General features: G+C 47.0%; 1 protein-coding gene and 1 pseudogene across 3 annotated transcripts in view; both read left to right on the forward strand.

The window, feature by feature from the left end:
* Positions 1-27,066, forward strand: part of TATDN3 (TatD DNase domain containing 3) — a 481,102-nt gene that overhangs the window by 409,117 nt on the left and 44,919 nt on the right. For 2 of the 3 annotated variants that reach the window (XM_069608538.1, XM_069608537.1), the window contains exon 8: positions 15,646-15,758. In XM_069608538.1, the coding sequence (XP_069464639.1) occupies positions 15,646-15,758 (113 nt within the window). Of the gene's footprint in view, positions 1-15,645; positions 15,759-23,578; positions 23,930-27,066 lie in introns of those variants that run through there. The other variant, XM_069608539.1, reaches the window with a different exon arrangement.
* Positions 18,777-20,644, forward strand: LOC138468121 (vacuolar protein sorting-associated protein 52 homolog pseudogene; annotated as a pseudogene).

Consider the following 27,066-nt stretch of genomic DNA (forward strand, 5'->3'; position numbering starts at 1 on the left):
GCAGGGGCAGTACCAACAACCAGCGCAGTCCACAACACAGGAGCAGGGGAAGAAGCCTGACCCAGGGGAGACAGTTCCAGGGAGGGCTGCAACCGTGCCCCAACGTCCCCGCAGAGACCAGGTGAGCATTACAGCAACACAGCTGAGGGCAATCCGCCTACCAGGCCCCGTCCTGAGGTGCAGGGTAGGCCTCCACCGCTAAGAGTCTTGGAAGAGGCCGGGCCCAATGCAGCAAGCACCGTGACACAGGCACATGGCATGCAGCCCAACAAGATGGTCGCCGGGCCAGACAAAATGGCGTCTCGCCCGACACCATCCCCCTTTGGGAACAGGTAGGGGAACGAGTTTCCAGATGAGACTGGTCTTCACAGGGCACGTGGCCCACGACATACCTTTCAGTGTCACAGGGCAGATACACCCCGCAGGGCCCTCAAGGCCCCGCACTTATGCCCATGCATCCAAGCGCTCCACTGACCTGTGAAGACAGGGTTTTTTTTCAAATTCCTTACTCTTATGAGGTCCCGCAGATAGGCATCATCCTCAAGGATGTGATCAGGGATATGCTCCCTCCGGTCCTGCCGCAAGTACCCACGGCCACTCCGCCCTTGGTTCCAGTGCCAATGGCCCGATTGGAGCCCCAGCTGCCCATGCCATTTCCCCCGACACCGGTTCCCATGCCTCCCTTAGTCTGGGCAGCCCCGCAGCCACCACTGCAGCAGCTGCCGGCTCCTGTCAGTACGCCACAGCACCCGGCGCCCAGCACTCCTCCAGCTGTACCTGACCAACAGGACACATTGGTGGACACGGATGAGGAGGAGGACCCCGACACACCTTCATCGGCCAAGGCCTTTCATGAGCGGCTAGCGGGCCTGGCCGAATACTTGGGGCTTCCTCAGCCTGCGGTGGAACAACCATAGGCGGGGGTCTTTGCGGAAGTCCTCACTCTACGCCCCATGGCTAGAATAGGGATTCCAAAGCAAAAAGACGCTGTGGCACTTGCCAAAAAGGGATGGCTGAAATCTCATTCTGCACAGCCTACCAACAGGCACCTCGACGCCAAGTTTAGGCAGGTGGAGGGCGACCCCCTCTTGCTGTCGGCACACCCCCAGCCACACTCCTCGGTGATCGCCGCAGCTTCGATCTACTCCAAGGCACAATCGTCTATGGCTACATCAGCCTCTGCACTCCTGGATAAGGAGGAGAAGATCCTGGAAGCATACGGTAAGAAAATGTATTCCAAGCTGGATGCTATGCTCGCTACTGTCAACCAAAGGCTCTGGCGGGAAATCGCTGACTACCTTCCGGAACTTCTGGTGCAGAGCCAGGCACGCTTCAAGGCGGGGCTGGTGGAAGCCAAGATTGTAACGCAGGACATCATAGAGTCCACGGTGGCGCACATTGACACCTCAAGTTGCACCATTTGCATCGCTACAGACATGAGGACAGCTCGGGCTACGAGCGACCAAGTTCAAACCGGACGTCCAGGAATGTATACTGGACCTTCCCTTTGAGGGTGGTGACCTGTTCCATTACACTACAGACGATGAACTTGATAAGAACAGTTCCCTGCCTGCCAAATCCTTATCCACCCTCACTAAGGCCACTCCCAAGGCATATAGCCAGACACACCAGCATTGAGACATGGGTCAGTCCTTCAGTGGTTTCCGGGGCTTCCAGAAAAGACGGTCCAGGCAACCTGACAGATCCCAGAGCCAACACTGGCACAAGCAGCACAAGGCGGCGCACAAGGGCTTTTTTCAGTCCCCCTCCTCAGCCTCAGAGGGTAAAAAGGCATGACACGCCCTGGTGGCTCCGTTCTGGGCCAGGCAGTCGTGGTTCTCGGATCTCCTGGATCTGTCGGTGGCAGAGCCGATTCGATTGGCGGCGACGCCGGACCTTCTGTCTCAGGACGAGGGAGCTTTGTGGCACCACGATCCGAGATCCCTCAGCCTGACGGCTTGGCTCCTGACTACTCCGAGTTTGGCCTACTAAGGGTGTCCAGTGACTGTCGGCGAATTTTGGAGGCTGCGAGAGCGCCGTCCACGAATGTCTCCTATGTGTGTAAATAGAAAAGATTTTGTGTGTGGTGTAAGGGCCAGCCAGGGTTGGACCCTTTTGAACATTTCACCTGAGCAAGTTCTCCCTTACCTGTTGCTGTTGGCTGAAAAGGGCCTGGTGCTGTCTTGCATAAAGGTACACTTGGCGGCGATTTCTAGATTTACTCGGAAGCGACACGCCGCTCCTCTGTTTAGTGATCGTCTCATCAAGCATTTTCTTACTAGCAAACTCCTGCCAGCCTGCCGATAACACAGTATTGGATACTACTTACTTCCGTGAGCCTTTTTCAACGAGGAAGACATGTGTCAGATGGTTTTCGAAGGACTTTGAAGGTGAGTCTTGTTGAGTGACTTTTTTGCATAAATTATAGCAGTGGCGTTTTGACAACCCTGTTATACAACTTTCTTTAAGAACGAGATTACCACACATAGTATAGACTTTGGAAAGGGCTCAGCCGCCGCAACTTATTGGGGGAATGTGCCTGCACGTTGTTCTTTGTTGTTAATCTTATTGTATCTGCTATGCCTTTGCCTGGGACTCACTCCATTTATGCCAGGAAAAGCACAGAGCCATCCTAAGGCTATGGTTTGCCGTAATAAAGGAACGTAAGGCCTCCTGTCACGAAAGCACACAGGGGTGAATACCTCCATATTTGAAATTATTAGGACGTCTGCTGTGGAAGCAGGGGGTACGGAAGGGCCCTCTTTCTGGTTAAAACCTCAGTTATTCCCAATATACTTGTTAGCTTGCCTGAAAGCACGGCTTTACCTGAATAAGACATGAGCTCCACACCTTTGGACCTGGACAATGATTCACTACTGCAATTGTGATAAGCTCTGCAAAGTAGTGCATTGCCAGTGGCAACAAACTGTGAGCACAGGGACCTGTCTCCTCCTGTGGTTTGTTCAGGGGCCGGATTGAAGTAAGTTGTGGCTCTACTATGGAAGCAAGAGATCCAGCTGTAGCGGTAGGAGGGCAGAGTTCCTCGTCTCGTTCTTTACACTTACTTCTCTCCGGCCCTTATTACTTCCCCTTCTGCTATCATTGTCCAGTTCTTCCTAACCCACTAAAGCCGTTAGGAACCAAGAGATTATCGGCAAGTCCAAATTTGCTTCATGAGACAGTTACCAATCTTGAATCAGACCCAGATACCTATAGTACACGTGACAACTCTGGGTCTTTACAAAGTAATGGCATATTGCACTTTGCCATTAAAATTTGTGGGGCCATGCATGAAGATGTGAAAAAGCAAGGGTTGGCCATATCTGAATTGTATGATCTACTTAGTAATCGGATTGGACTTGGGGTTCAGCTTCCCCCAAACCCTAGGGAACCGTCAGATCAAGGAAATGGGCAACCATTGGACAGACACACATCATCACTGGCACCAGTTTTAGATATTGAAGAGGTCAAGGTTTGTAATAATGACCCTTTGAGTGTTACTGAGGTAGGGGTCCCACACATTTTTTCCCATCTAGGAAACCATTACGATTGGCTAAAAGATTGCAGGCTAGAAGCCGTAAACGGAATAAGGGTGAGGCCGCTTCTCATGGCCAGGATATACTCTTGGATGCCCATCTCCTTAACTCTACATTGCGCCCGGAAAAAAATCATGTATTCCAAGAAGCAACACAAAAGAGTGGCTAGAAGGAAACGAAGGTCCGCTCAGTCCGTGGGTTTGTTAACGAGCTGGCTAGTGGCTGAGGCCCCGTAAAAATGTCAGGTCCCGCCTCTACCCAATGCTCGCAGCACTAGTAATCTGTTACCTGACACTGGTATCACGAATAAGGGAGATCTTCCAGTAGTCTTGTCTTTGCATCCCTCTGAATGACAGCAGAGTCCTGGTAAGATAACTATGGCGATGTTGGACCCGAAAAAGTTCACCACCGCCCCCGGGAATGAAACTAAAGGCATATGTCAACTCATCAGACTACTCTGATGGCGCTGTTCAATAAAATCCCCTCGCTAAGAATAATGAATTCTGGAGATTTTGATTTTGTGGAACCTCCCCGGCGACAGCAATTGAAAATAACACAGGTTCACTGCTGCTTACCGTAGACAGCATTGCTTACCGGAGGCAGCACCTTCTTCTTTATTACACTTGGGTTATGTATTGGATATTCCAGCACTTGAGGAGACTAGTCCCCCGAAGTAAATTGAGTGGAAGTGCCTGCAAGGGGGTTCTAAATCATCTACTAAGTGCAAAACTGGTGCAGTTGCCGTGGATCTTGATAATGCTCAAGGCTGGCAGTGGGTGCAGCGGATGATTGCTCCCCCATTGAAATATCACCAAACTTAGTTGGAACACTAGAGGCTTCAGCCATTGGTACCAGCAGGAAGGGTCACGAGATTCTTTAACAGCATGTGAAATCTTTGCTTTTCAGGAGACTTGGGTCACTTTTGACATAGCCTTAGATGGCTTTGTAATATTTCAAACACCTGCTCATAACCGTGGCCGGTTGCAGACGGGCTATTGATCAGAGTCAAAAATTATCTTAATCCAAGACCAATAGTATTGGGACCTCCAGGTGGTAACATATTAGCAATAGAAATATCGGTGCCTGCTTGGGGGGGGGGGCACGACGATAAAACATGTTGGTTATAAATATCTATGACACACCTGGTTCTGATATTATTGAGGGGCTGTTTGATTAATTGGACTCTGTCTTGTTGGCCTAGAGTAATAGCTCTACTGACCATATGATTCTCCTCTATAGTGACTGGAATGTGCCAGATGTGTTGATGGAGATGGGGGTGCGACACATGCAAATGTGTTTGAACGATGTGTTATGAACGGTGGAAGATCTAAGGACAGGGGCAGGCAGTGGCTAGATTATCTGGGGGATTGGGACTTTACGTTGCTTAATGGTCACACCACCGGAGACCAGCCTGGATGTGTGACTTGGACAATGGGTTCTAAAGAGTCCTCTTTGGATTACATGGCCGGGAATGACAGGTTTTTGGAACGTGTGGTGTCGGTAAAAGTGACTCCAAATGGAAATGGTCACCATGCCGTACTCGCGTTGGTAATCAAGTCCTTTGGTGACCCTAAGAAGGTTATTATGTGTGGGGAGGCATTGTCTAATTATTCAGGAAACCGAATTAGTTGGAGTCCAAAAATGATTGCCAGGATGGGTGCCACAGTTTTTCCGTTGAGTATGGTTGACAGGACTAGCCTTAGAGGTCAGGATCCGGCAGCTATTGAGCTTTGGATTCAAGGGTATCGTTTGTCTGAACGAAGGACTGCATGGTAGCGATTTGTTCAGGCAATGATAACACAAGGTTGCCAGGATATTTGGAAGATCCTTGCAGCGATAAACCCCATTTCTGGCTCTGAATGGGCGGTGTACATTACTGAAAAGTTCTTTAGCTGTAAATTCGTCTCCACACTGGCTGATTCCTCCAGCCCGTGGACTTTACCTATGAGCCACCGGATCCTCATGGACTCTATTGTGAAGCTTATGTCCTCCAGAGCCCCGGGGACCGAATGGTCTTGCTAATATAGTATTGAAGAAGAACCCAGTTAATTGGGTCCAGATTCTTCTGATCCTGTTCTCTCGAGTTTATAGAGCTCGGGCGATACCAGCATCCTGGCAGCAGTCGGTCCTTATTCCGGTCTATAAAAAAGGAGACCGAACCAAAACCATCAATTACCGACTGTTGTCCATGCTGGATGTGACGGGCGATAGCGTCCTTAACCTTGCGCAGACCGGTTTTCGGCCGGGATCGGGCACTTCGCATTAGATCAGGGTGTCTGATCATCTAATTCAGACAACCCAGAGCAGAAGGGATGTAACATTGTAAATTGTCTACGTGGATTTTAAAAGTGCATTCGATCAGGTTAATAGGGACATCTTATGGGAAAAGCTTAGGGCTTTAAATTGACCCGATTGGATTGTGTGCATTCTGGTTCTCATGCATAGCAACAACTGTGCTAGAGTACGGCTGGACCATGGGGGGGCGGGGTCTCGAATCCCATACCTATTAATATGGGAGTAAAACAGGGGTGTGTCGCGGCCCATCTATTGTATAATCTGTATATAGCAGATCTGCTTCCTTGTCTGCTTGGGATAGCTAACTGCCCACTCAGGATAGGAGATCTTCCTGTGGTCGTTATGTTGTATGCGGATGATCTGGTCCTATTCGATCGTACATTTAAGGGTATGAAGACCTTGCTCAACAAACTTTCAAACTATGCCCAGGAATTGGGGCTGACGATTAATCTCGAGAAGACTAGCGTTATGCTGATCTCTAGGAACAAGGTCTATCGGAGTAGGATGGATACTATGATCGGTACCATCGATTATGTTCCGTCCCATCCGTCTTTGGCCCTGGCGATAAGTACCTGTGCTGACTATGGTTTGGTAATGAGTAACAAAACCAGAAGGGCAAATCAGCTAATGCTTCAGGCGCGAAAGTTTGGAATTATCCTGCTGTATAAACAGAGCTTTGTCCCTTCGCTGCTGTACGTCCTGGATGCGCTTGCTATGCAGGATTTTGCCTGGTTAAATAAATTGGAGGGACTTTTCTGGTGCTCTATGCTGGGTTTGGGCCCATCTTGTTTCATGGAATATCTGTTCCTCGAATTAGCTCTTACCTCTTTAAGTGGTATAGCAAGCCCGGCACAGGGATGCTTTCATTTAAAATGTAGATCCAGCCCTGTCTGCGAGCTGCTTGTAGCCGTAGGCAGGAATTCGGAGTCAGAAAAAGTATATAAGGTTCTAATTTTGGAACATTAAATGAGCAGCTCTTTGAAGAGCTAAGTTGGTATCCTGACTTTAGTAAAGACACACCTTATATCGACTTAAAGAAATCATTTGAAAGGAAATTCAATAAGTGGGATTAGTGTAGGAACTATAATCATTTAGCTAAACTAAAAGGCTGTGAAGCAGTGTCCCATGTGGTCCATCGGTATAGGAAAACGCAACCTTACTTGTTACTATGCCCTGATCCTGCCATAAGGTCTTTTATGTTGAAATTGCGTATCAATCAACTCCCGGTTCAATCGATTACTGGGTCACGGTTGGGTCTTCCGGCTGAGAATAGATTCTGCCACATTTGCAGCATAACAGATAGGCTGGAAATTGCGAGACATGTTCTTATGCAGTGTGCTAAATTGGGTCACATGTATATGTGCAATCTGGGGAGTCTGGGGCATAGTTATGAAGGGATCTTAGTAGATTCCTTCTGGGACTATTGTTTAAACACAGACACTGAGATGGTTTAACGTAGGTTTCATTATCTTAAATGATTTTGGGCAAATCTGGCATTATACTAATGTTTAGAGCGGGGTCAGAGAGCGTGATTGCAGTGGTGAATTGATAAAAGGTATTATAGGGGTGAAGATGGTACGAAGAACTAAGAAGAGCTCTATATGTGGAAGTTAGGTTGGTGAAATAAACTGATACTCCTGTTGGAGACAATCTAGGACTGATTGATCCTCTGTGTGTGAATGGAGCTAATGGTTCCCTATGGGAGCCTTACATGGGGTTTCTTATGAAGCATGATTATATATTATGAGTATTCTATGAGTATGATGCCCTCAAGTGTGCATTTAAAAGTTTTTATATTATGAATTTGTAATGCTCTGCTTTGTATTATGTAACTTGAGTAATACTGTGGCTCTTCGGTATTATTGGATTCAAATCAAATTTGAATGTGAATTAATCTACAGTATGTATGCTTGTATATATTTTATGTTTTAAGCAGTTTTGATTGTTGACCATTTGTATATTGATTGTGTTTTGTGTAAAGTTCTTGATTTAAATAAACCACAATAAAGAAATTGCTGTTGTAAATAAAAGACTAAACCCTTCAATGGGAAGAACCTATTGGGACAGAAAGGTGAGCATGGCGATGCTGCAGTCTCTGAGGAGAGGGAAGAGGCATCTAGGGCTGCTGACGGAAAAACAAGTTGCTAGAAGCTCTAAGGCAGGGTGTCTTTATGCTTCACTGTGCGTCCTCTTACAAAGGTCTGACACCAAGCCACTCTAACCCCCCATTGAGATGATACCTGAGCTGAAAGGTAGCCCAGACATACTGCCACTGAGGACAAGAAGGAAGGGCAAGAGAGAAGGAATGCAATTCTGAAGCAGTGACACTCAAATGGAACTACCAGGGAGCAGCGGAATTCTCAGCAGGAGGGGAATCGATGGAAGAGGGGAGAAAGAGGAGAATTTGCTGCCACTGGTAAACATTGCAGGAAAAGGAAAATGCTGATCCCTTGAATTTGTGGTGAAGAGTAAAACATTTTTTTTTAAAACATTTATTTTATTAAGAGAGCAGGTTAGCATTCAGACCGTCCACAAAAGAAAGAATTTGACAAGGTATTGAGGCATGTACAGTATTGGCACATATATACAGAGTAGCAAGAAAAACACATCAAACATCCCACATCATGGCAAAGAGAGAGGCGTAGCATCCTCGTCCGGTAACTGGGAACACAAATAAATACGCAACAGCGACCAAATGTCTTTGGGCCGACACTGTGTCGGGACCGATAAAACAAAAAGTTCTTCATCGACGTTTACCAAACCTAGGTCTTTTAAGAAATTGGCTCTGGATGGTGCAGTTGTAGACTTCCATGATTTAAGGATACAGCGCTTGGCGACAACACATGAGGTATTAAATAAGCGCCTCGTAGTTTCTTTCACCTTACCAATGTCACCAAGCAAATATTTTAAGGGGGACAGGATCGCCGGAATTGACGTTATGTCTTCGAGGAGTTCTGCCACCTCCCGCCAGAATTCCATAATCAAAGGGCATGACCAGTACATGTGGTAGGGGCTAGCGTTTGGTGCATTGCACTTGGGGCAGGCTCCCGTGCAACACTCAACAAATTTGGCCAGTCTGGCGGGGGCATAGTGGAGCTGATTCAGAACTTTAAACTGGATCAGCCGTAGCCCCGCGATCATAGAGACGGATCTGGTGAGTTGACAGAAGCGTGACCAACCGTATTTCATCAATCTGAGTGCCCGTATCCCGGTCCCAGGTCTCTCTTATCGTATTATGTGACGGGAGTGGGTTTGTACTAGTGAGTATACCAACAAGACCCCTTTATTGTGACTGTTAGGGGATACTATTGCCCTAATACATTCGTGTACTTGGGGTTCCAACGGGAAAGATGGGCATCTAGCCGCAAAAGCAGTTTTCATACGATGATATTGAAAGCGTTTAAGTGGGCCTCCTCCCGCCATCCCGATGAAGTCGGTGAGTTCACAGAATGTGCCATTTGGGAACATGTCCCTTAGTGTGAATAACTTGTTAGGATCCCAGGATTGTTGAATGGCTTTATCAAATGTTGGGGATGTACTCGAGAAGTTCCACAGGGGGACCTCCGGGTCATAGGGGGTCTCAAGGCCTAATCTGTTATATATCTTGGCCCAGGCGCGTATGGTTGTATATAACGGGTCAAACGGGCATGTGTCTCCATAGACAGCGTTAAGAAGAAGTGATCTGATGTCATTGGGGCGATCAGCATGTTTCTCCATGGGGATGTGGGGAGATGTGTCATCAGGGTCAAACCAATGTTTAACAAATTGAGCCTGTGCAGCCAGATAATATAGTTCAAAATCTGGCGCAGCAATGCCACCCCGTGAGAATGGTTCCACCATCTTATCCCACCAAAATCTGGCCGTCTTCCCATTCCAAACGAAATTAGAGGCGAGCGACTTGAGTTTCATGAAAAAGGACTTGCCGGGCCATATCAGAATGTTGTTAAAATAATATAAGAGTTTGGGTAAGACTACCATTTTGAGAATAGCCACTCTACCATACAAGGACAAGGGAAGGCTAGCCCACGTTTGGAACTTGGTCGTCAAACTCAGTAACAGTTCACCATGGTTCTGTGTATATAACAATTGTTTGTCCCTGGCCACCATAATACCCAAGTAACGTACTTGAGTCGGGGTGGGCCGAAGCCCTGCAATTGCAGCGATGTTACCCGTACAATCCGTAAGGGGAAATATTTCGGACTTGGGAACATTGATTCAGTACCCTGAATATTCCGAGAACTCATGTATGTCCGACATTATGTGCTGTACGTTCTCTACTGGGTCGCGGACATATAGCAGGGTATCGTCTGCATATAGTGAAATGATCTGGGGGGGGCGGTCATCCTAAGCCCTCTATGTGAGTGGTTCTGGCGTATATGTTCTGCCATCGGCTCGATAGTAAGTGCGAAAAGTATAGGTGAAAAGAGACACCCCTGCCTGGTACCTCTTTAGAGCCTAAACGAGGGGGACAAAGTGGCGTTGGTCAGAACCTTAGCAGTCGGGTGAGTATATAGTAGCTGTACGCATTTGATGAAGTATCGGCCAAAGCCAAACCGTTCAAGCACCAGGAAGAGATAAGACCAGAACACGGAATCGAAGGCCTTCTCGGCATCAAGGGCCACCACGGCAGCCTTTGTTGTGGGATCAATGTGTGCCATAACATTAAACAAGCGCCTCAGGTTGAGAGCTGTAGATCTAGTTGGTATAAAGCCCGCCTGGTCTGGGTGAACAAGGATCGACATGTACGGCAGGAGCCTGGTGGCTAACACCTTGGCGAAAATGTTTGCATCAGTATTAATCAAGGAGAGCGGTCTAGACAAACCCATGTCATGTGCAGGTCTACGGGGTTTCAGGAGGACAGTGATAATAGCTTTGCGCATCGATTCTGGAAGGTTCCCTTGATCCATCGCCTCCTCCCACACTTTTAACAGTAGAGGGGCTAGTTCAGTCCTAAATTCCTTATATAGTTCCACGCTAAGTCCATCCGAGCCGGGGGCGCGGCTCCCTGACAGAGATTTAATGGCCTCTACGATTTCTTCAATAGTGATGGGCTGATCCAGTATGTTACGGGTCTCAGTGGTCAGTGTAGGGAGGTCTAGGTTATCCAAATACTGGAACGTGTCTTCTTTACTTTTGATGTCATGATTGGAATAAAGGGAGGAATAAAACTCAGAGAAGGTGGAATTAATGTCTTGCTCTTTATTAACCAGAACCCCAGTGGGTGTCAAAATACCAGGGATTAGGCTCAGATGTCTATCTGTTTTAAGCATGGTGGCTAAGAGTTTCCCGGCCTTATTACTCTCCCCATATCTACGGGCCTCGGCAGGCGCAGCCATGTATAAGACTTCCCTGCTGGCTAACGCGTTGAATTCCTTCAACGCGACATGCATTTGTGATAGTGTTGCCTTGTCCTGTGTGGCGCTATATTCTGTTTGTAACAGGCCTATTTTAGTTTCGACTGCGCCCAGCTCCCGTCTTACAGCTTTACGCATACCCGTGGACTTGCCCAGGATAGTACCCCAGATCCAGACCTTGAATGCCTCCCAGAGAGTAGCATAAGTGGTTACCGATCCCAATAATATCAATAAATTCTGTGATCTCAGTATGGAGGGCTTCGCAAATATTAGTGTCCCTGAGTATGGCGGGGGGCATTCTCCACCGTCTAACTGGAGGAGGGGCATCAACCAGCTGAATGCCAAGTGTTACTGGTGAGTGGTCAGAGAGGGTGCGGGGGTGTATTTCACAACTGGTGACCATGCCGGCCAGGGGTGAGCTAATGAACCAATAATCGATACGTGAATGGGAATCATGGACAGAAGAGTAAAAGGTGAATTTCCTCTCAGTAGGGTGCAGTGTGCGCCAAGCGTCCACCACATCCATCTGTTCCATCAACTGCCGCACAACCAATGCGGCCCTGGAGGGGGCCCTGGGGGCAGTAGAGGACTGATCAAGGGACTGGTCCAAAATAGTATTGAGATCGCCGCCCCAGATTATCAGTGCTTCCCCTGACGTAGTCAGCATATCAAGTATCATACAATAGAACTGTGGATCGTCCACATTTGGCCCATATGTATTAACAAGTATTAAAAGAATAAAACATTTTGAGCAAATAAAGTATTGCATTGCATTCTGGAAGCCATAGTCTAGATTCCCAAACACATTAAGCATTGTGAAAGAGAGAACTGCACACAACATTTTGGAACCTGGTACGAAGGTTCACAAACCTAACCCAATGGCTGGCAATTGAACATTTTGAGAAAGATAAAAACCCTTAACGCATTCTGGAAACTGGAGTGAAGGTTCAAAAGTGCATAACAGGAGTAAATGAATATTGGAAGAAAAGGAGGAACACATTCTGCAACCTCTAGGGAAGGCCCCATATGTGCAACCATTTGCCAGTGAACAAAGAGAGAAACCAGTGCTACATCTTGGAACATGGAGTGAAGTTTCCTAAACCTACTCCTACGTCCCGTCCCCTTTCCTCCATACTGTATGGGCGTCCCTCGCTAGGGGCGGGAGTCAGAACCTTTATCACCATCTTCCTCTTTAAATTTAGGTGCGCGCAGGGGCGCGGCCCTGGGAGCATGCGTTCCCTGACTCCACCCACCAGCGCCACTCCCCAGCCCTCTTTTCTGCATCGACTGGAACAGACCGCTTTCACCAGGGCTCCTCGGTTAGGCCTCCGGCCCAGTAATTCCATGCGCTCAAGTATTTTTTCTTCTGTTTTCTTGTCTTTAATCAGATACCTCTGTCGCCACGCTCCTCCCTGGCGCATGTCGACGTCAGCGGGCTTCATCAGGTGTCCAGCCTGCGAGGGTCTCTTCCCTACAACTGACCCCCACGCTCTCTGCCTCCGCTGCCTTGACCCCGACCATGGCTGGGAGGGCTGTACCGCGTGCAACACACTTACACCATGCGCTCTGAAGAACACTAGCTCAGTGGAGGGAACTCTTCGGAAGGTCGCCTCCAGAGGACTTGAAGGAATTTGTCAAGCACAAGTCTAGGCCCAAGGTAGGGGCACTCTTTTCAGCCGCACCCTGCAAAGGCGACTCCTTCCCTAGGAAGTGCATGAGCGGGAGGGACCTTTCAGGTTCTAGTACCAGTGCAGGTACCGAGGCTGCTTCAGCTACCGGCCACCACGCTGAGAGGTCGCGAGATCCTTCCCATAACTATGCTGAGGGACTGCAAAGTTCTATTACCGGGTTTCTGCCCAAGGGGGCTACGCCCTAGTACCGGACAGATGTCTGAGGAGGCGCCTGTATGCAGCACTACCGGTGACTGTCATGGCAACAGGGCAAGAACCACAAGCTCCACTACATAAATGGTCCAGTTGGACCCAGTCCTGGCGCCTTTGGTGCCAGGCTCATGAGAAAGTGTGCCCTGCACACTTTTATTCTGGTGCACGTACTATTTTCTCCCCTGCAGGGTTTCCATGTGCCTCCAGGTCGGGCGTGGCCATAGGAGTGCATTGGGCTGCACGTGCAGCATCTTCTGGGAGTGGCAGGGTGGCGACACAAGTCAGACCAAATGGGCGTGGCTGGGACCAGGCTATTTAAGCCTGCCCCGCCTGCATGCAAGCGTTTTGCGTTATTCTGCTTATAGCAGCGTAACGCTCACCGCCGACTGAAGCGCATCTTACCCGATTCCAGCAATAACCATTGCCTGAAGCGCATCTTACCTGATTCCAGCAATAACCATCGCCTGAAGCGCATCTTACCTGATTCCAGCAATAACCATCGCGCATCCGTTCCTGATTCCAGCAGCAACCGCAGTGGGAGCGCATCCTTACCTGATCCCGGCTCCCAGCCTCAACACTTACTCGGGAGTCCGTCTTCAGCCAGTATCCTCGCGGATCCAGGCATCCTTCACCCGCCGGCAGATCCTCGGATAACAGCATTCCAGTCTGACTTCGCCTGGCCATCCCTGCAAGAGAAAAGGACAAACAAGGTTAGAAAAACTATAAAGACATTACGCTAAGGTCGCGCGTAAACCAATCCTTGCGCTTGACCTAAGAACCAAACTTACCACATATTGGGACATCGGGAACTCCCCTGTTCTCCATTGGGGCTTGCTTCTTGGACTGCAATTCTGCTGGGCTTCACATCACCTATTGGATAGAAGGAAAGACATTACAAGAGATACAGACAATAATCAAGGAAAAAAGCATTACAAAAGAATACAGACAATAATCATTATCGAAGGATACTTACCTTTGAAGTGGTTCAGCTACAGCTGGTCTGGGCTGCCACGCACATGGACCAGTGAAGAAACTAGGTCTATTTAAAAGCACCCCTGCAGTAAGAAGCAGGACGGAGAGCTCGCCATCATAATAAAACAGGTGAGATTATATGGGTAGGCGCATGCTCACCACATTCTGGGAAGGAGGGTTTGAGGGAGACCACAGCCATATCACAGCATTCTCGCGGCCTCTCATATTCTCGCAGGGGCAGTACCAACAACCAGCGCAGTCCACAACACAGGAGAAGGGGAAGAAGCCTGACCCAGGGGAGCCAGTTCCAGGGAGGGCTGCAACCGTGCCCCAACGTCCCCGCAGAGACCAGGTGAGCATTACAGCGACACAGCTGAGGGCAATCCGCCTACCAGGCCCCGTCCTGAGGTGCAGGGTAGGTCTCCACCGCTAAGAGTCTTGGAAGAGGCCGGGCCCAATGCAGCAAGCACCGTGACACAGGCACATGGCATACAGCCCGACAAGATTTTCGCCGGGCCAGACAAAATGCCGTCTCGCCCGACACCATCCCCCTTTGGGAACAGGTAGGGGAACGAGTTTCCAGATGGGACTATTTTTCGCAGGACACGTGGCCCATGGCATACCTTTCAGTGTCACAGGGCAGATACACCCCGCAGGGCCCTTAAGGCCCCGCACCCATGCCCACGCATCCAAGCGCTACACTGGCCTGTGAAGACAAGTTTTTCTTTAAAATTCCTTACTCTTCTGAGGTCCCGCAGATGGGCATCATCCTCAAGAACGTGATCGGGGATATGCTCCCTCCGGTCTCTGGTCAGAAACGGTTTGTAATATTAACAAACGGAAATTGACACCTGTATTAAACAAAGGTTCTAAATATGTTGCCCAAGTAGCTGTCTTAAAAATGGTGCAATATAAGGTTCCATTTACACAAGAAATTGGAGAGTTGTTGTGTATATGAGAGTGTGTTTGCGAATGACTGACGGAGAAATTGTGTGAGCCCAATATTGTATAATGATGGAATAAAATTACTTATTAAGGAATTAGAGAATCCTGTCACTCTCATTCTACTGGTTCATGTTGCTATATCCCTTGTCTACTTACCTGAAAAACCAGAGATTTAGTACAGGTTATCCCTTTTATATATTGCATATAATGTCAAAGACAAATAAAGTAATAGCTGTCTTAATTGAAATCCTTAGGATACAATGCTCAGTTTTGCATGCATTCATCACAGCTGTGAAAGTGTAATTCAAACACAACAGAAACAAACATAGCTCAAACGGCAGATGCTTTTCAGAGAAAGAATAGTCCTGAACTAGAAGACCTATTATAAGATGATGAAACATTAGAAAATATAATTTGCACAAAGCAGCCCTAAATGTGTGGAGCAACCACCCAGAAGAAACCGAGGAGGCAAAGGCTTGAAGTGAAGTCAAAAAGTGCCTGGGAATGTTTATTTGAACAGTGATACTTACCAAGCAGTGATAGTGCAGGGCACCAAGAGTGTGCAGAAAATGGGATAATAGATGGATCTAGCAGGCAGGATCTGTATTCGTTTGAAGAAAAAGCTTGTGAGAAATTCTGTTTTTTGTGTATTTCTCTTAGGTGCTCAGAAGGTGCTGCTCCACGCTTTTGATGGAAAACCATCTGTAGCTATGGAAGGATTTAAAGCTGGCTATTTATTTTCAATTCCTCCATCCGTTATAAGAAGTGAACAGGTATGATGTGCGTTACGTTCAGTAATGAGAGACTCACTTTTTCAGCGTGCATAATAGAATGCACTCTCTCTTTTAGGGCTCCAATTTTTCAGTGTCTAGACTTGTTCCCCATATACCTGTTGTCTTCTGGATTTCCCAAGCCTGCTTTAACAGCTATATTTAATCTGTACATTCATTAAATTCAAATCATTTATTTCTCTACAAAACAATTCTAGAAATATCTGTGTTAGCATTTTAATGAAGTCACTGTGAGCACATCAAAACAGGAAAATTTGTTTCCAACAGGTCCATTCATGAACCTAATGATTATTAAAGCAATTTTATAATGCAATAAATAAAGCAACAAGCATTATTGGGCTTAATCAATACAATTGATAATGCATACAATAAATTAATCAGATAAAATGTATTTTATTATTTTTGAACCAATTAATTGTCCAATTAATTAGTCTTTAATCACTCATGCAAATCACTAATAAAGCAAATGAATAAGTGACTGGAAAATATACAAATAATGTTTCCTTTGAAAGCAACATAGAACAAAAATTATTGAATGTACATGAGAACAGTAGCCAATACACATGGGGTATGAACCTAGAGGTGAGTTGTACTTCTACTGTTGTTTATCCAAGCGATCACCTACAATGGAAAAGGAACCCACTGTTCTATTACTAACCTAAAGAATAGAGAGGTTACATGGGGATCCAAGTATTACAGGCCAAAGTTCAAATTATTAGAGGCCAATAGACAAATCCCAGGTCCATCACATCTGCCAATGGAGAATAGTGTTCTCTATGAGGTAGGGGAAGCCATCTGCTCTCTGGTGCGATCTTTGAATGTGATAAATGGGTTATCTCTCTGCTCCAGCCTTCCCATGCTAGAGTGACTTAGTACACAGTTGCTTCCTGCAGCTAGTCAATGAAAAACCATAGCCAAATTAGAAAGCCCACATACATATGCACAGGCAGATAGACACTGCTAGCTATTTACTTCCCAGGCAGGTGACTGGGTCAGGCCACCATGTTAGGCTGACCCTCACATGGTGGGCAAACTAAATCAATAGAAAACTTCCCACAGTTAGAGTTAAGTGGCTGGAGTGGGCACAAGATGACAGTGCCAGGCAGGGAAAACTTGGAAGGAATGAGGACAAGCAATATATAGAAGTTATCAGGTTTCCACTATATTGGCCTAAGAGAGAACAAACAATGTTTCTGGAGGTTGTATTTTTGAACAATGAAACGATTTGCTCATGGTAATAACATCAACTTTCTTTTGCTTTCTTTTTATTTGTACTGCACCCTCCCCTCACCTACACCCTATTCCCCCTTTCTATATACCCAACCTCCCGTCTACAGTAAAAGAAAAATGTAATAAACAATCGTCACAATAAATTCAAAGTTTTTACCCACAACCAACCTAGTGCATATAATTCTTGAAGCTGGAGGTGCAGAGGAGGCCTGAGAAGCATAGAGAGTCAGAGGTTGGTGTTGGAGGTGGGGCATGATCTGTAGGAAGAGTTGAAAACAAGAAGGGGAAAACAGGAAAGGTTGGGGGAGAAAAGAGCCCGGGCACAAAGGTTAATGATTGTGAGCCACCACTGACCAAGCTCACTGGGCCAAAGTAAAAGAAAGAGGGTGCCAAGAGGGAGATAGCGAGACTAGTGGGACAGGAATTGAGAGAATATAGGTCACAGAGGCAGAGCAGCTGGCAAGCCTTATGGTCCGAGGCCAACAAACATGGTAGGGCCCACAGCTTTTGGATTGTGAGAGTTACCTGAGGATAGTTGCTGGCAGGAGCAAAACAGAGAGGACCAATAAGGTTGCTGATCAAGCCAGAGACACTATACCCCCTACATCTACCAGGGCTAGCAGAACGCTAATTCCCTGAGCTCCAGAGTGGTGGAAACAAAGAAATAGAGTGTGGTTCAACCTAGGGTGGCAAGGAAGAGGCCACCAGTGCTACCCCAAAAACTTGGTACCAAGGTAGGGGAGGATACAATTATTGTGTGAAGAAAACCTAAATATACCTCACTTTTTAGAGCCTCACCTCCACCCCAGAGACAGGCTGAGTGCCCTACTGGAGATTTTGCAAGGTTTGCTGAATAGAATTGGACTGTACCCAATGCACGGCTCCAGAGACAGTGACATCTCTGTGTCATATTGCAAGGGAGCCCTTTTCTCTTGTGTTTTCTTATGACCGCTTGGGTGAATGATTAACAGTAAATATCATCTGACTTCCATACATAGTTTAGTAATAAAACTAACAAGTATTTAAGAAATTCTTTCCTGCATCTTCCTCAATTATTTTGTCTTCCATTTAGTTTCCTACACTTAATTTAACAATATGGCTTTGTTCTCGAGACCTAGGATTTATTTTTGACTTCTTTTTAATTTACAGACTCAAAATTCTACTGTAGTCCAATCATGTCACTTTCATCTCTTTTAAGTCAATAAAATCGAACAACATCTAACTTTTGCTTCTACTAAACTATTACACACAATTATCTTATCTCAGCTTGACTATTGTTCTTTATATTTTGGCTCGTTTTACTCCTCACTCTGTTCTTCATTTGGCAGTTATGTTACAATTTTCTACAAATAGTTCACATTATGTGATCCAATTGTGTTGGCTTCCAATTAAATTTAGATTGGAATTTCATTTTTTTTGTTTAGTTTTAAGTTTGTTCCCTCTTTGGCTCCTGTTAATTTGCGTTCCTTGGTGTTCTTGTATCAACCTCAACGGGCTCTCCGATCTGCATCTCGGTTTTGTCTTTGTCCCCTTTATGCTCTTTCCAAATTCTGTTCATTCCAACTAATAGCCCCTACATTATGGAACTCTCTTTCCTTAAATATTCATTCTTGCTCTAATTTATCTCTGTTTAAGAAACAACTTAACCTGTATTTTTTACGATTAGCTTTTCCTAATGCTCCTTTTCCTTGACTTCTGACTGCATCATGACTTTCATGTACTGTTTACATTTCTTTGTACTGTATTAAATATGTAGAGGGGGGGGGCTCGCAAGATGGAGGTGGCGGAGCTGCGGTTGCGGGGTCCAGAAGAGGAGGAGGAAAGTGGGGCGGTGCCGGCCGACATGGGGGATGATGCTTTGCAGCTGAATCTGGGGGAGCTGGACCTCACTTCGGATGAGTTTATTCTGGACAAAGTGGACATTCACATTCAGGAAAACCTGGAAGATGCACTGGTGAAGGAAGCCCTGAAAGCGGGGGTTGATTTGAGGCAGTACTCAAAACAAGTGGAAGTGGAACTGGAGCTGCAGCAGATTGAACATGCGTCCATCAAGGATTGTTCTCAGATATCAAAGAGAGCCAGAACATTTCCTCTCTGCACAATCAAATCACAGCCCGCAACACCATTCTGGAGCGCATGGAGCAGATGTTGAGCTCCTTCGAGTGCGACCTGAGCAGCATCAGCTCTGAGATCCAGACCCTGCAGGAACAGTCCATCACCATGAACATCAAGCTGAAGAACCGCCAGTCTGTGCGCAGCGAGCTCAGCCAGCTGGTGGACGAGATGGTGGTCCCCACAATCATGATCAGTACCATCTTGGACACCCCAGTGACAGAGCAGGATTTCCTAGAGCAGCTCCATGAGTTGAATACCAAGATCAACTACGTGAAGGAGTTGTCATTCCGGGAAACCGCAGCGTGCGCAGATGTACAAGACATATTGGACCGGCTCAAGATCAAAGCAGTGACAAATATTCGTGAATTTATCCTGAAGAAAATATACTCCTTCCGCAAACCAATGATCAACTACCAAATTCCTCAGAATGCACTGCTGAAATACAGGTTCTTTTACCAGTTCCTACTGGCCATCGAGCACTCAGTGGCCAAGGAGATCCGAGATGAGTATGTCGACACCATGAGCAAAATCTACCTGTCGTACTTCAAGTCCTACATCAGCCAACTCATGAAGGTGCAGTATGAAGAAGTTGCTGATAAGGAAGACCTGATGGGAGTGGAAGACACAGCCAAGAAAGGTTTCTTCTCGAATTCTTTGCTAAAGAACCGGAACACCATCTTCACCCTGGGCAGCAGCGGGAATGTTATTGCCTCCACAGAGCTGGAGGCACCCATTCCTGTGCCCCACACAGCACAGAAAAGCGGTGTTCAGTACCCCCTTGATTCACTCTTACTCAGCCAGCACTATGCCCTCCTGGACAACAGCTGCAGGGAGTACCTGTTTCTTTGCGACTTCTTCATGGTGACGGGCAACTCTGCGGAGGATCTGTTCAACTGCATCATGGGTAAAACCCTGGCTATGTTCTTGAAACACATGGACACCTACGTGTTGGACTGTTACGACAGCATTGCCATCTTCCTCTGCATCCACATCATTCTGTGCTTCAAGGGCATCATGGGCAAGAGGAATATCCCTGTCGCGGACAAGTACTTGGATACCCTCCTTGAGATTCTCTGGCCTCGTTTTGAGCACATCCTGGAGCTGAACATTCAAAGCATCCGCAATACAGACCCGCAGAAGCTGGGCTTCCTGGACACAAGGCCTCACTATATCACAAGGCCATATGCAAGGTTCTCCTCGGCCATCGTCAGCATCAACTAGACCTTCCCAAACGAGAAGACCAACACGCTTTTGGCTCAGCTACAGGTGGAGGTGGAGAATTTCCTCCTACGAGTGGCTGCAGAGTTTTCCTCCAGGAAGGAGCAACTCATCTTCCTTGTCAATAACTACTGTCATGATGCCTGCCCCCCGGAAGCCAGACCAGGCCCAGCAACCCTGGAAGCAGGCATCATGCCATTTGGAGCATGCCCAAAAACCCCAGTTAGGGGCTGTTTGGGTGCAGTCCTTGCGCCTATGGCGTCAGGCTCATAAGGATAAAGTCAGTCCTGGCTCATTACAGAAAACCTACCTAATGCAGACCATGCTGCACAAAGCCACAAGCCAAATGGGGCTTAGGAGGGACTATTTTACCTAAGGGACTACTTTCTACTCGGGTGGGGGCTGTGGAAGAATACTTACCTGGGACTTCTTCCAAGGCTATTCTAACCACACCCGGACAGCCGCACGTGCTTCGCGTTATTCTGCATTCAGCAGCATAACGCTCACCGTGCCTTCAGCAGCTTCCAGTCTTCAGCCACGCCCGCTTCAGTCCTGGACCACCTGGAAACGAAAAAAGAAGGAGAAGAGGTTTTACCTTGAAACCTTACCTGAATTTTTGATCCATCGCGCCGCCGATCTTGAAGAAGTCATCGCACGCGCGCCGCCACGCACCTCGCAGTGCCGCGCTGAACTCCCTATCCAGTACAGCTTTTCCTCACTCCATCGCAAGCTCTACACTTTCAGACCGCTCTCCGATATCTAAGGGGACAAGAAAAGCCAGGTGAGCAAGGGAATGCAAAAGGGCAATACAAGATACCCCCAAAGACTTACCGGATTACCACAGGGGGGTACTCACCTCATCTCGGGTCGGCGCAGTTAACTCTGCATCAACGCCGCACCCCGGCCCCTAAGGGGAAACCACTGGACATTACAAGCTACCCCCCAAAGTCTTACCTGATTTACCGCAGGGGGGTACTCACCTCATCTCAGGTCGGCGCAGTTAACTCTGCATCATCGCCGTACCCCGGCCCCTAAGGGGAAAACCACTATAGACTTACCTGACTCTCACCAACTGCCATTTGGACTCTTCGTGGTGGTTAAACCGGCAACCTACAAGGAATCGGAAAGAGTGAAGATCAGACATTTGAACTCTTACAAACTATTGGATTCTAGAGTCAATACTGGAACTCACCAATTCCTCCACACCAGTGAAGTAACTGGTCGTCTACGCGCCCCTGCGCTCGATGCAGGATGGAGAGCTCATCTTTCCAAACCATCAGGTGAGATTAAGAGGGAACATCAGGAGTGGTCAGTGGGCAGACAACGGGAGTGGAAGGTGGGTTAACGCTCAAATTACGGGAGGTTAATTCCCTTTCTCCTTTGCAGAAAGATATTCATACGCGCCGACAAACGAAGTTAAGTGGGTCTGTCCAGTCAGTCATCTCGGCTCTACGTGGCATCAGGCCAGTCCAGATTGACGCCCCCGTGGGAATCAGGTGAGCGTAACAACTACAACATGCTCCTCGGGGTGCTCATGGAGCGAGCTGCCGATGAGAGTAAAGAGGTGGAGAGCTTTTAACAGCTACTCACAGCTTGCATGCAGGAATGCATTGAGGAGATCCTCTCGCCGCCCTTTGGGGGAATGATTGCCTTTGTGAAGGAGTCGGAATCCCTGATTGAGAAGGGTCAGCTGGACAGACTGAAGACACAGCGATTTCTACCATCAAAATCCATGAAAGGGACTGGAAGCTGAGGCATCATACCACCTGCCTCAGCCTTAATGTAATATATGCAATAATATGCCCTTGTAAAAAAGCGTATATTGGTAAAACATCTAGAGCGATTAAATTGCGCATAAGTGAGCATAAGTCCAAAATTAGGACTGGTCAGTTGAATGCTCCTTTCACTATGCACTTTTTGGAGTTGAAACATAGCCCAGAAGATCTTAAGTGGTGGGCGATTGAAAAAGTGCTTGGCACTGATGCAGCAAATACGGCTGCACGCCTGTCCAAGAAGGAACAATTGTGGATATACCACACTAATAGTTTAAACAAGGGACTGAATCAGCAAGAAGAGTGGAAATGATGGCTGAATTTATGAAACTTCCTTTGTTTTGGGTGTATTCGCTTAACGGGATACATAATGCGGGTTTCGTCCCATTTCTCTCTTTCTTCCTTTCTTTTCCGCTATCAGTGGATTAGTCCCCTGTTTGCTTTTACCATGCTGCTCCTCCAGCTGTTGGACCAGCGTTGAGTAATTAAGCGAGTAGTCTAAAGGTCCGTCCTTTGTGTTCACTATTCTTTTAAGTGAAATAAAAGACGGCCTCCATTTTCCAGAATCCATTGGCCGCCACCATCTGAACGCCGACGCGACCACGATCGAGTTCCAGATCGATTTATGCACGCTGTTCGAAAGGTAAGCCTTGTTTAGATCAAGCGGGCTAGTACGTCCTCTGAGTGAAAGCATAGCGTATTGACGTTAGCTTTTTCTATTGCTTGTTTTCACACAGTGTATGCGCGACGACTCATGAAGAGCCCAGCGCTCCCTCCTCGCTCGGTACGAATAGTTTCACTGTGTGTAGAGGCTGTGTGCCTAACAAAATAGAGATTCTTCTCTGATGAAGATCAGTGGTTACAAACAAAGGTATTTGTTAGCTTCTAACTAACCCTATGCCTTTTTTCATGTAAAACTTTGGCGGACTTTTTTACCATTGAAATTATCATTTGCTTTCCTATTAGTCCATTTTTCCGAAGAGTGAACAACTTTGATAAACATTAGATGCGAATGGAGCCCAAGTTACCAGGCCATTGGAACACAAGCTACTATGCGAACCCAATGGGGTTTGTAGGTATGCTTACAATTTTCTTTATTATTTTGCATTTCTATTTTTCACTGAGTCACGACAGTTTTGGAACAGGGATGATCACAAAGTTTGAAATATGGCACTGGATAAAATGAATTCTAGATTCTGTGCATCCTTAACTTTTAAATAAATAAAGGGCCCACGTGGATTGCCTACAGGTTGCCTACAGTTTTGAGGCAAGTGTATGGGATATTTGCCTACATGGAGGTACTTAGCCAACATTTGGACCTTAACCATGGGACACCAGATATAATTGATGGGTAGAGGGATAGATTAGTTTGATCTCTTTGTTAATATAATTGCGAGTACTACTGAGTGAAGGGAGACACTAAACTATTTTAATTATTTTTAATATGTGTATTTGTTTTACTTTTAGAATCTTTTAATGTTCATCCGATCCTGATGAAGACTTATATATTTTGTCAAGTCGAAACTATTTACCAACTGGAAAGCCCGTGTTCTAAAGAAGATCTGCATTTATGGGCACCAATAGTCGATACTTTATTTGGAATGAACTATTGTTAGATGTATATGTGAAGAGATTGTGTAATGAATTGTACATTTCTCTGTCGTATCTTAAAACAATTGAAACATTTTTTAGGGATTTATTTAGACTGAATGAATGAATGTTTGGATGCATGTTTTATAGAATGCTTTTATAACTAAATTGATTAAAATGTGTAATGTTTTTGTATTTAAATCAAAATAAAATGAAATAATGATTGGATTTGTTTAGCTTTCTGCCCTCCTTCTCCTAGTTAGTCCCGCTCTCCTGGTACCACCCTGTATTTCATTGAAGAATGAGGAAGGCCATGTGGTCCAGCTGGTTTGTGGTGTAATAAATAAAAAAAAGGACGCTTGTGATATAGTGCCTCCTTTTTAATTATTAAGTTGGAACACATTAAGAACGCTGTCAAGAGGATTTACTCCTTCCTCGGTCATGACAGTTTAAAAATCAAGATACCACAATTTGTTCCTTCAGGGGGTGGGAGGACCTGCTTACTCCACCCTTTCTTCAATATCTATATGCTTCATTTGTCCCAAGTGATACCGAATTACCAAATGGGTTCTGTGACAAATGTGGATGACATACACATCCATCTTCTGTTACTCACGGTTGAGTTGACCAGGTGGGGGCGTTGCTCCCATCTCGAATCAACAGACAAGTGGGAGCGAAGTTGAATTAGTTCAGCCCAAGCTGAGGTGTTCCCACTAGGGGACTCGCCAGAACCATGCCTCCTCAACTTGAGGAGCTCTTTTAGGCAATACACCCCTCTGTTTTGAGAAACCCAGACAGAGGAGTTGATTCCTCAAAGGAGCGGGGATGTCCACACCGCAGAACTAATGCTGCAAGAAAAATACGAGATATGAGATATCAGTATAATACAATCTCTTCAATAGGATGCCCTAAAAAGGTGACTCTACCTGGTAAGGTTAGACAAGAAACCAGCAGTAGGAATAGTGTCATTAGAAGACCTGCAACTAAAAAGAAAAGGAAGGTGGGTAAGGTCACCTATCTAATAAGACAGAAAGATAGCAATTAACACAGAATCAGCTTACCCAATTTAGAGAAGTAAATAGACTTAAAGAAACAACGGAGGTATAAAATAATAAAGAGGGAGGTTAGTAAGGGTACTACTTCCCGGACGGCACGAGGGACGTCAACTAGTGTTGGGTTGGTGCACAAAGCAGGCTAGCGTCCAGGAGTGCAAGTTGGATCCAAGAAGTGTCTTTAACAAAACAGAACAATCCAAAATAAAGTACAGTACAGTTTCCCAGAGTTGTAGGTGTCCAAGCAGGGCGGAGGAATGGTTGGGTCGTATAACAGGCAGTACCAAAGAAGAGGATGTCAAGGCAGGAGAGAAGATTGGTTGGTGCGTATGACAGGCAGTAAGTTAAATGGAAGGTAATTAGTAGAATGACTCACTGTGAGATATAGCGGTAGCAGAGTGGAAAGTTTCCCAGGTAGCAGGATCTTGTCCCCAAAGAGCGGAGTAGAGAGCCAAGTCACAAGATGGGTAAGGAGGAAACAAGATCAGAGCGCCCCGAAAGACGCAGGTAATGAAATGCGAGCGAGAGCTCGAATATGTCAAAGAGGCGAGTCCGGTTCACCAAAACACAGAAGGGGCAGGCAGTAGCAAGTCGAGCGAGCAGGCAAAGGTCCAAAACAACAAATTAGTCCAAAACGAAGCAGGATTAGTCCAAAACAAACGCTAATTAGAAGCAGCGTCTTCCGGGTGTCGAACGCTTATGTGTGTTTGTTGAGGGGCGGAGTCTGCCTTGCTGTGTCCCAGTCAGCTGACTAGGCACGTGACCTGCTCGAATCCTGGCCTGGAAAACGCTACGTCTCCACGGCAACTGCCAACGCTGCAGAAACGAAGAGGCAAGTCGCCCACACCTGCGGCGAGGGGACCAAGGTGTAACAGTATCCTCCCGCAAAGGCCAGGGCAAACCTCTGGCGGCATGGAAAGCCTGCAACAAGGTAGGTGGGTGAATATGGGACAAAGGTTCCCACGTACGGTCCTCCGGGCCGTAACCCTTCCAATCCACCAAGTAGAACACACTTCCCCTGGATACTTTGATGTCTAAGATAGCCGATACCTCAAACTCCTCTTCCCCTTGAACCATGATCGGGGCCGGGCGGTGGGGCAGACAGGTACCAGCAGTGCAAGGCTTCAACAAGGAGACGTGGAAAACCAGGTGGACATGCCACGAGGCAGGTAAGGATAGACGGAAGGCAGAAGGATTAACAACTGACTGAACGAGATAGTGCCCCACAAACCTATGAGCTAACATTTTTTTCCCGGGAATTTTCAGGTTCCGAGTGGACAGCCAGACCTTCATGCCAGGATGGTAAACAGGGGCCGGGGACCGGTGAGCATCAGCATACTTCTTGGCTCGGACTTGAGCTCGTAAAAGGTGCAGTCGTATGTCCCGGTGTACTTGGTCCATATCTCGCACACAAGCGAGAGCTGCCGGATTATCCGTAGGCAGCAAAGGATCCAAAGGCAGAGAACGAGGGTGAAAACCATGAAGAGCGAAAAATGGCGACAAGCCCGTAGTTGAGTGCAGAGAGTTGTTGTAGGCAAACTCGGCTTGTGGCAGGGCTGTAAACCAGGTGCTCTGGAATTGTAAACACAAACACCGCAGATACTGCTCCATGGTGGCATTCAGAAGTTCGGTCTGCCCATCGATCTGAGGATGGAAAGCGGTCGAGTACCTATCCTCAATCTGAAAAGAGGAAGTGAGAGCCCTCCAAAACCGTGACGTGAATTGGGACCCTCTGTCAGTTACAATAACAGAGGGCAGTCCAAATCGTCTTAACACGTGTAAGAGGAAGAGATTGGCCAAGGCAGGTGCCGACGGGATACCAGAACAAGGGACAAATATGGCATATTTTGTGAAATAGTCAATCACCACTGGGACTGTATCATTACCATTGACCGGGGGTAATTCCACAACAAAGTCCATGGATAACATCTGCCAAGGCTTATAAGGAACCGGAAGAGGCTGCAGGAGACCCATAGGTTTGGTTCTAGATGGCTTGCTTTGAGCACAAATCGCACAGGTAGAGACATGGTCCATAACGTCCCGTGACATCGAGGGCCACCATGACCAACGCCGCAGTGATTCAAACGTTTTTTGCTGTCCCGGGTGTGCTGCGATGATCGAGTCATGGGCCCAATTCAAAGCTTGTAACCGTGCCCTTCCAGGAGGTATGAAAACTCGACCTTGGATAAAGGGCAACCCACCATGAACATTGAGGTTCAGTGCGGCCACCTCCTCGGGGTTCGCAACGACCCAGTCCTCAATGAGGGAATGCAGTGAAGAATGGACGGTGCAACCACACACAACGTTATTGGA

This window comes from Ambystoma mexicanum, chromosome 4q (assembly GCF_040938575.1).
Source record: "Ambystoma mexicanum isolate Mex_15411 chromosome 4q, UKY_AmexF1_1, whole genome shotgun sequence".
Taxonomy (NCBI): domain Eukaryota; kingdom Metazoa; phylum Chordata; class Amphibia; order Caudata; family Ambystomatidae; genus Ambystoma; species Ambystoma mexicanum.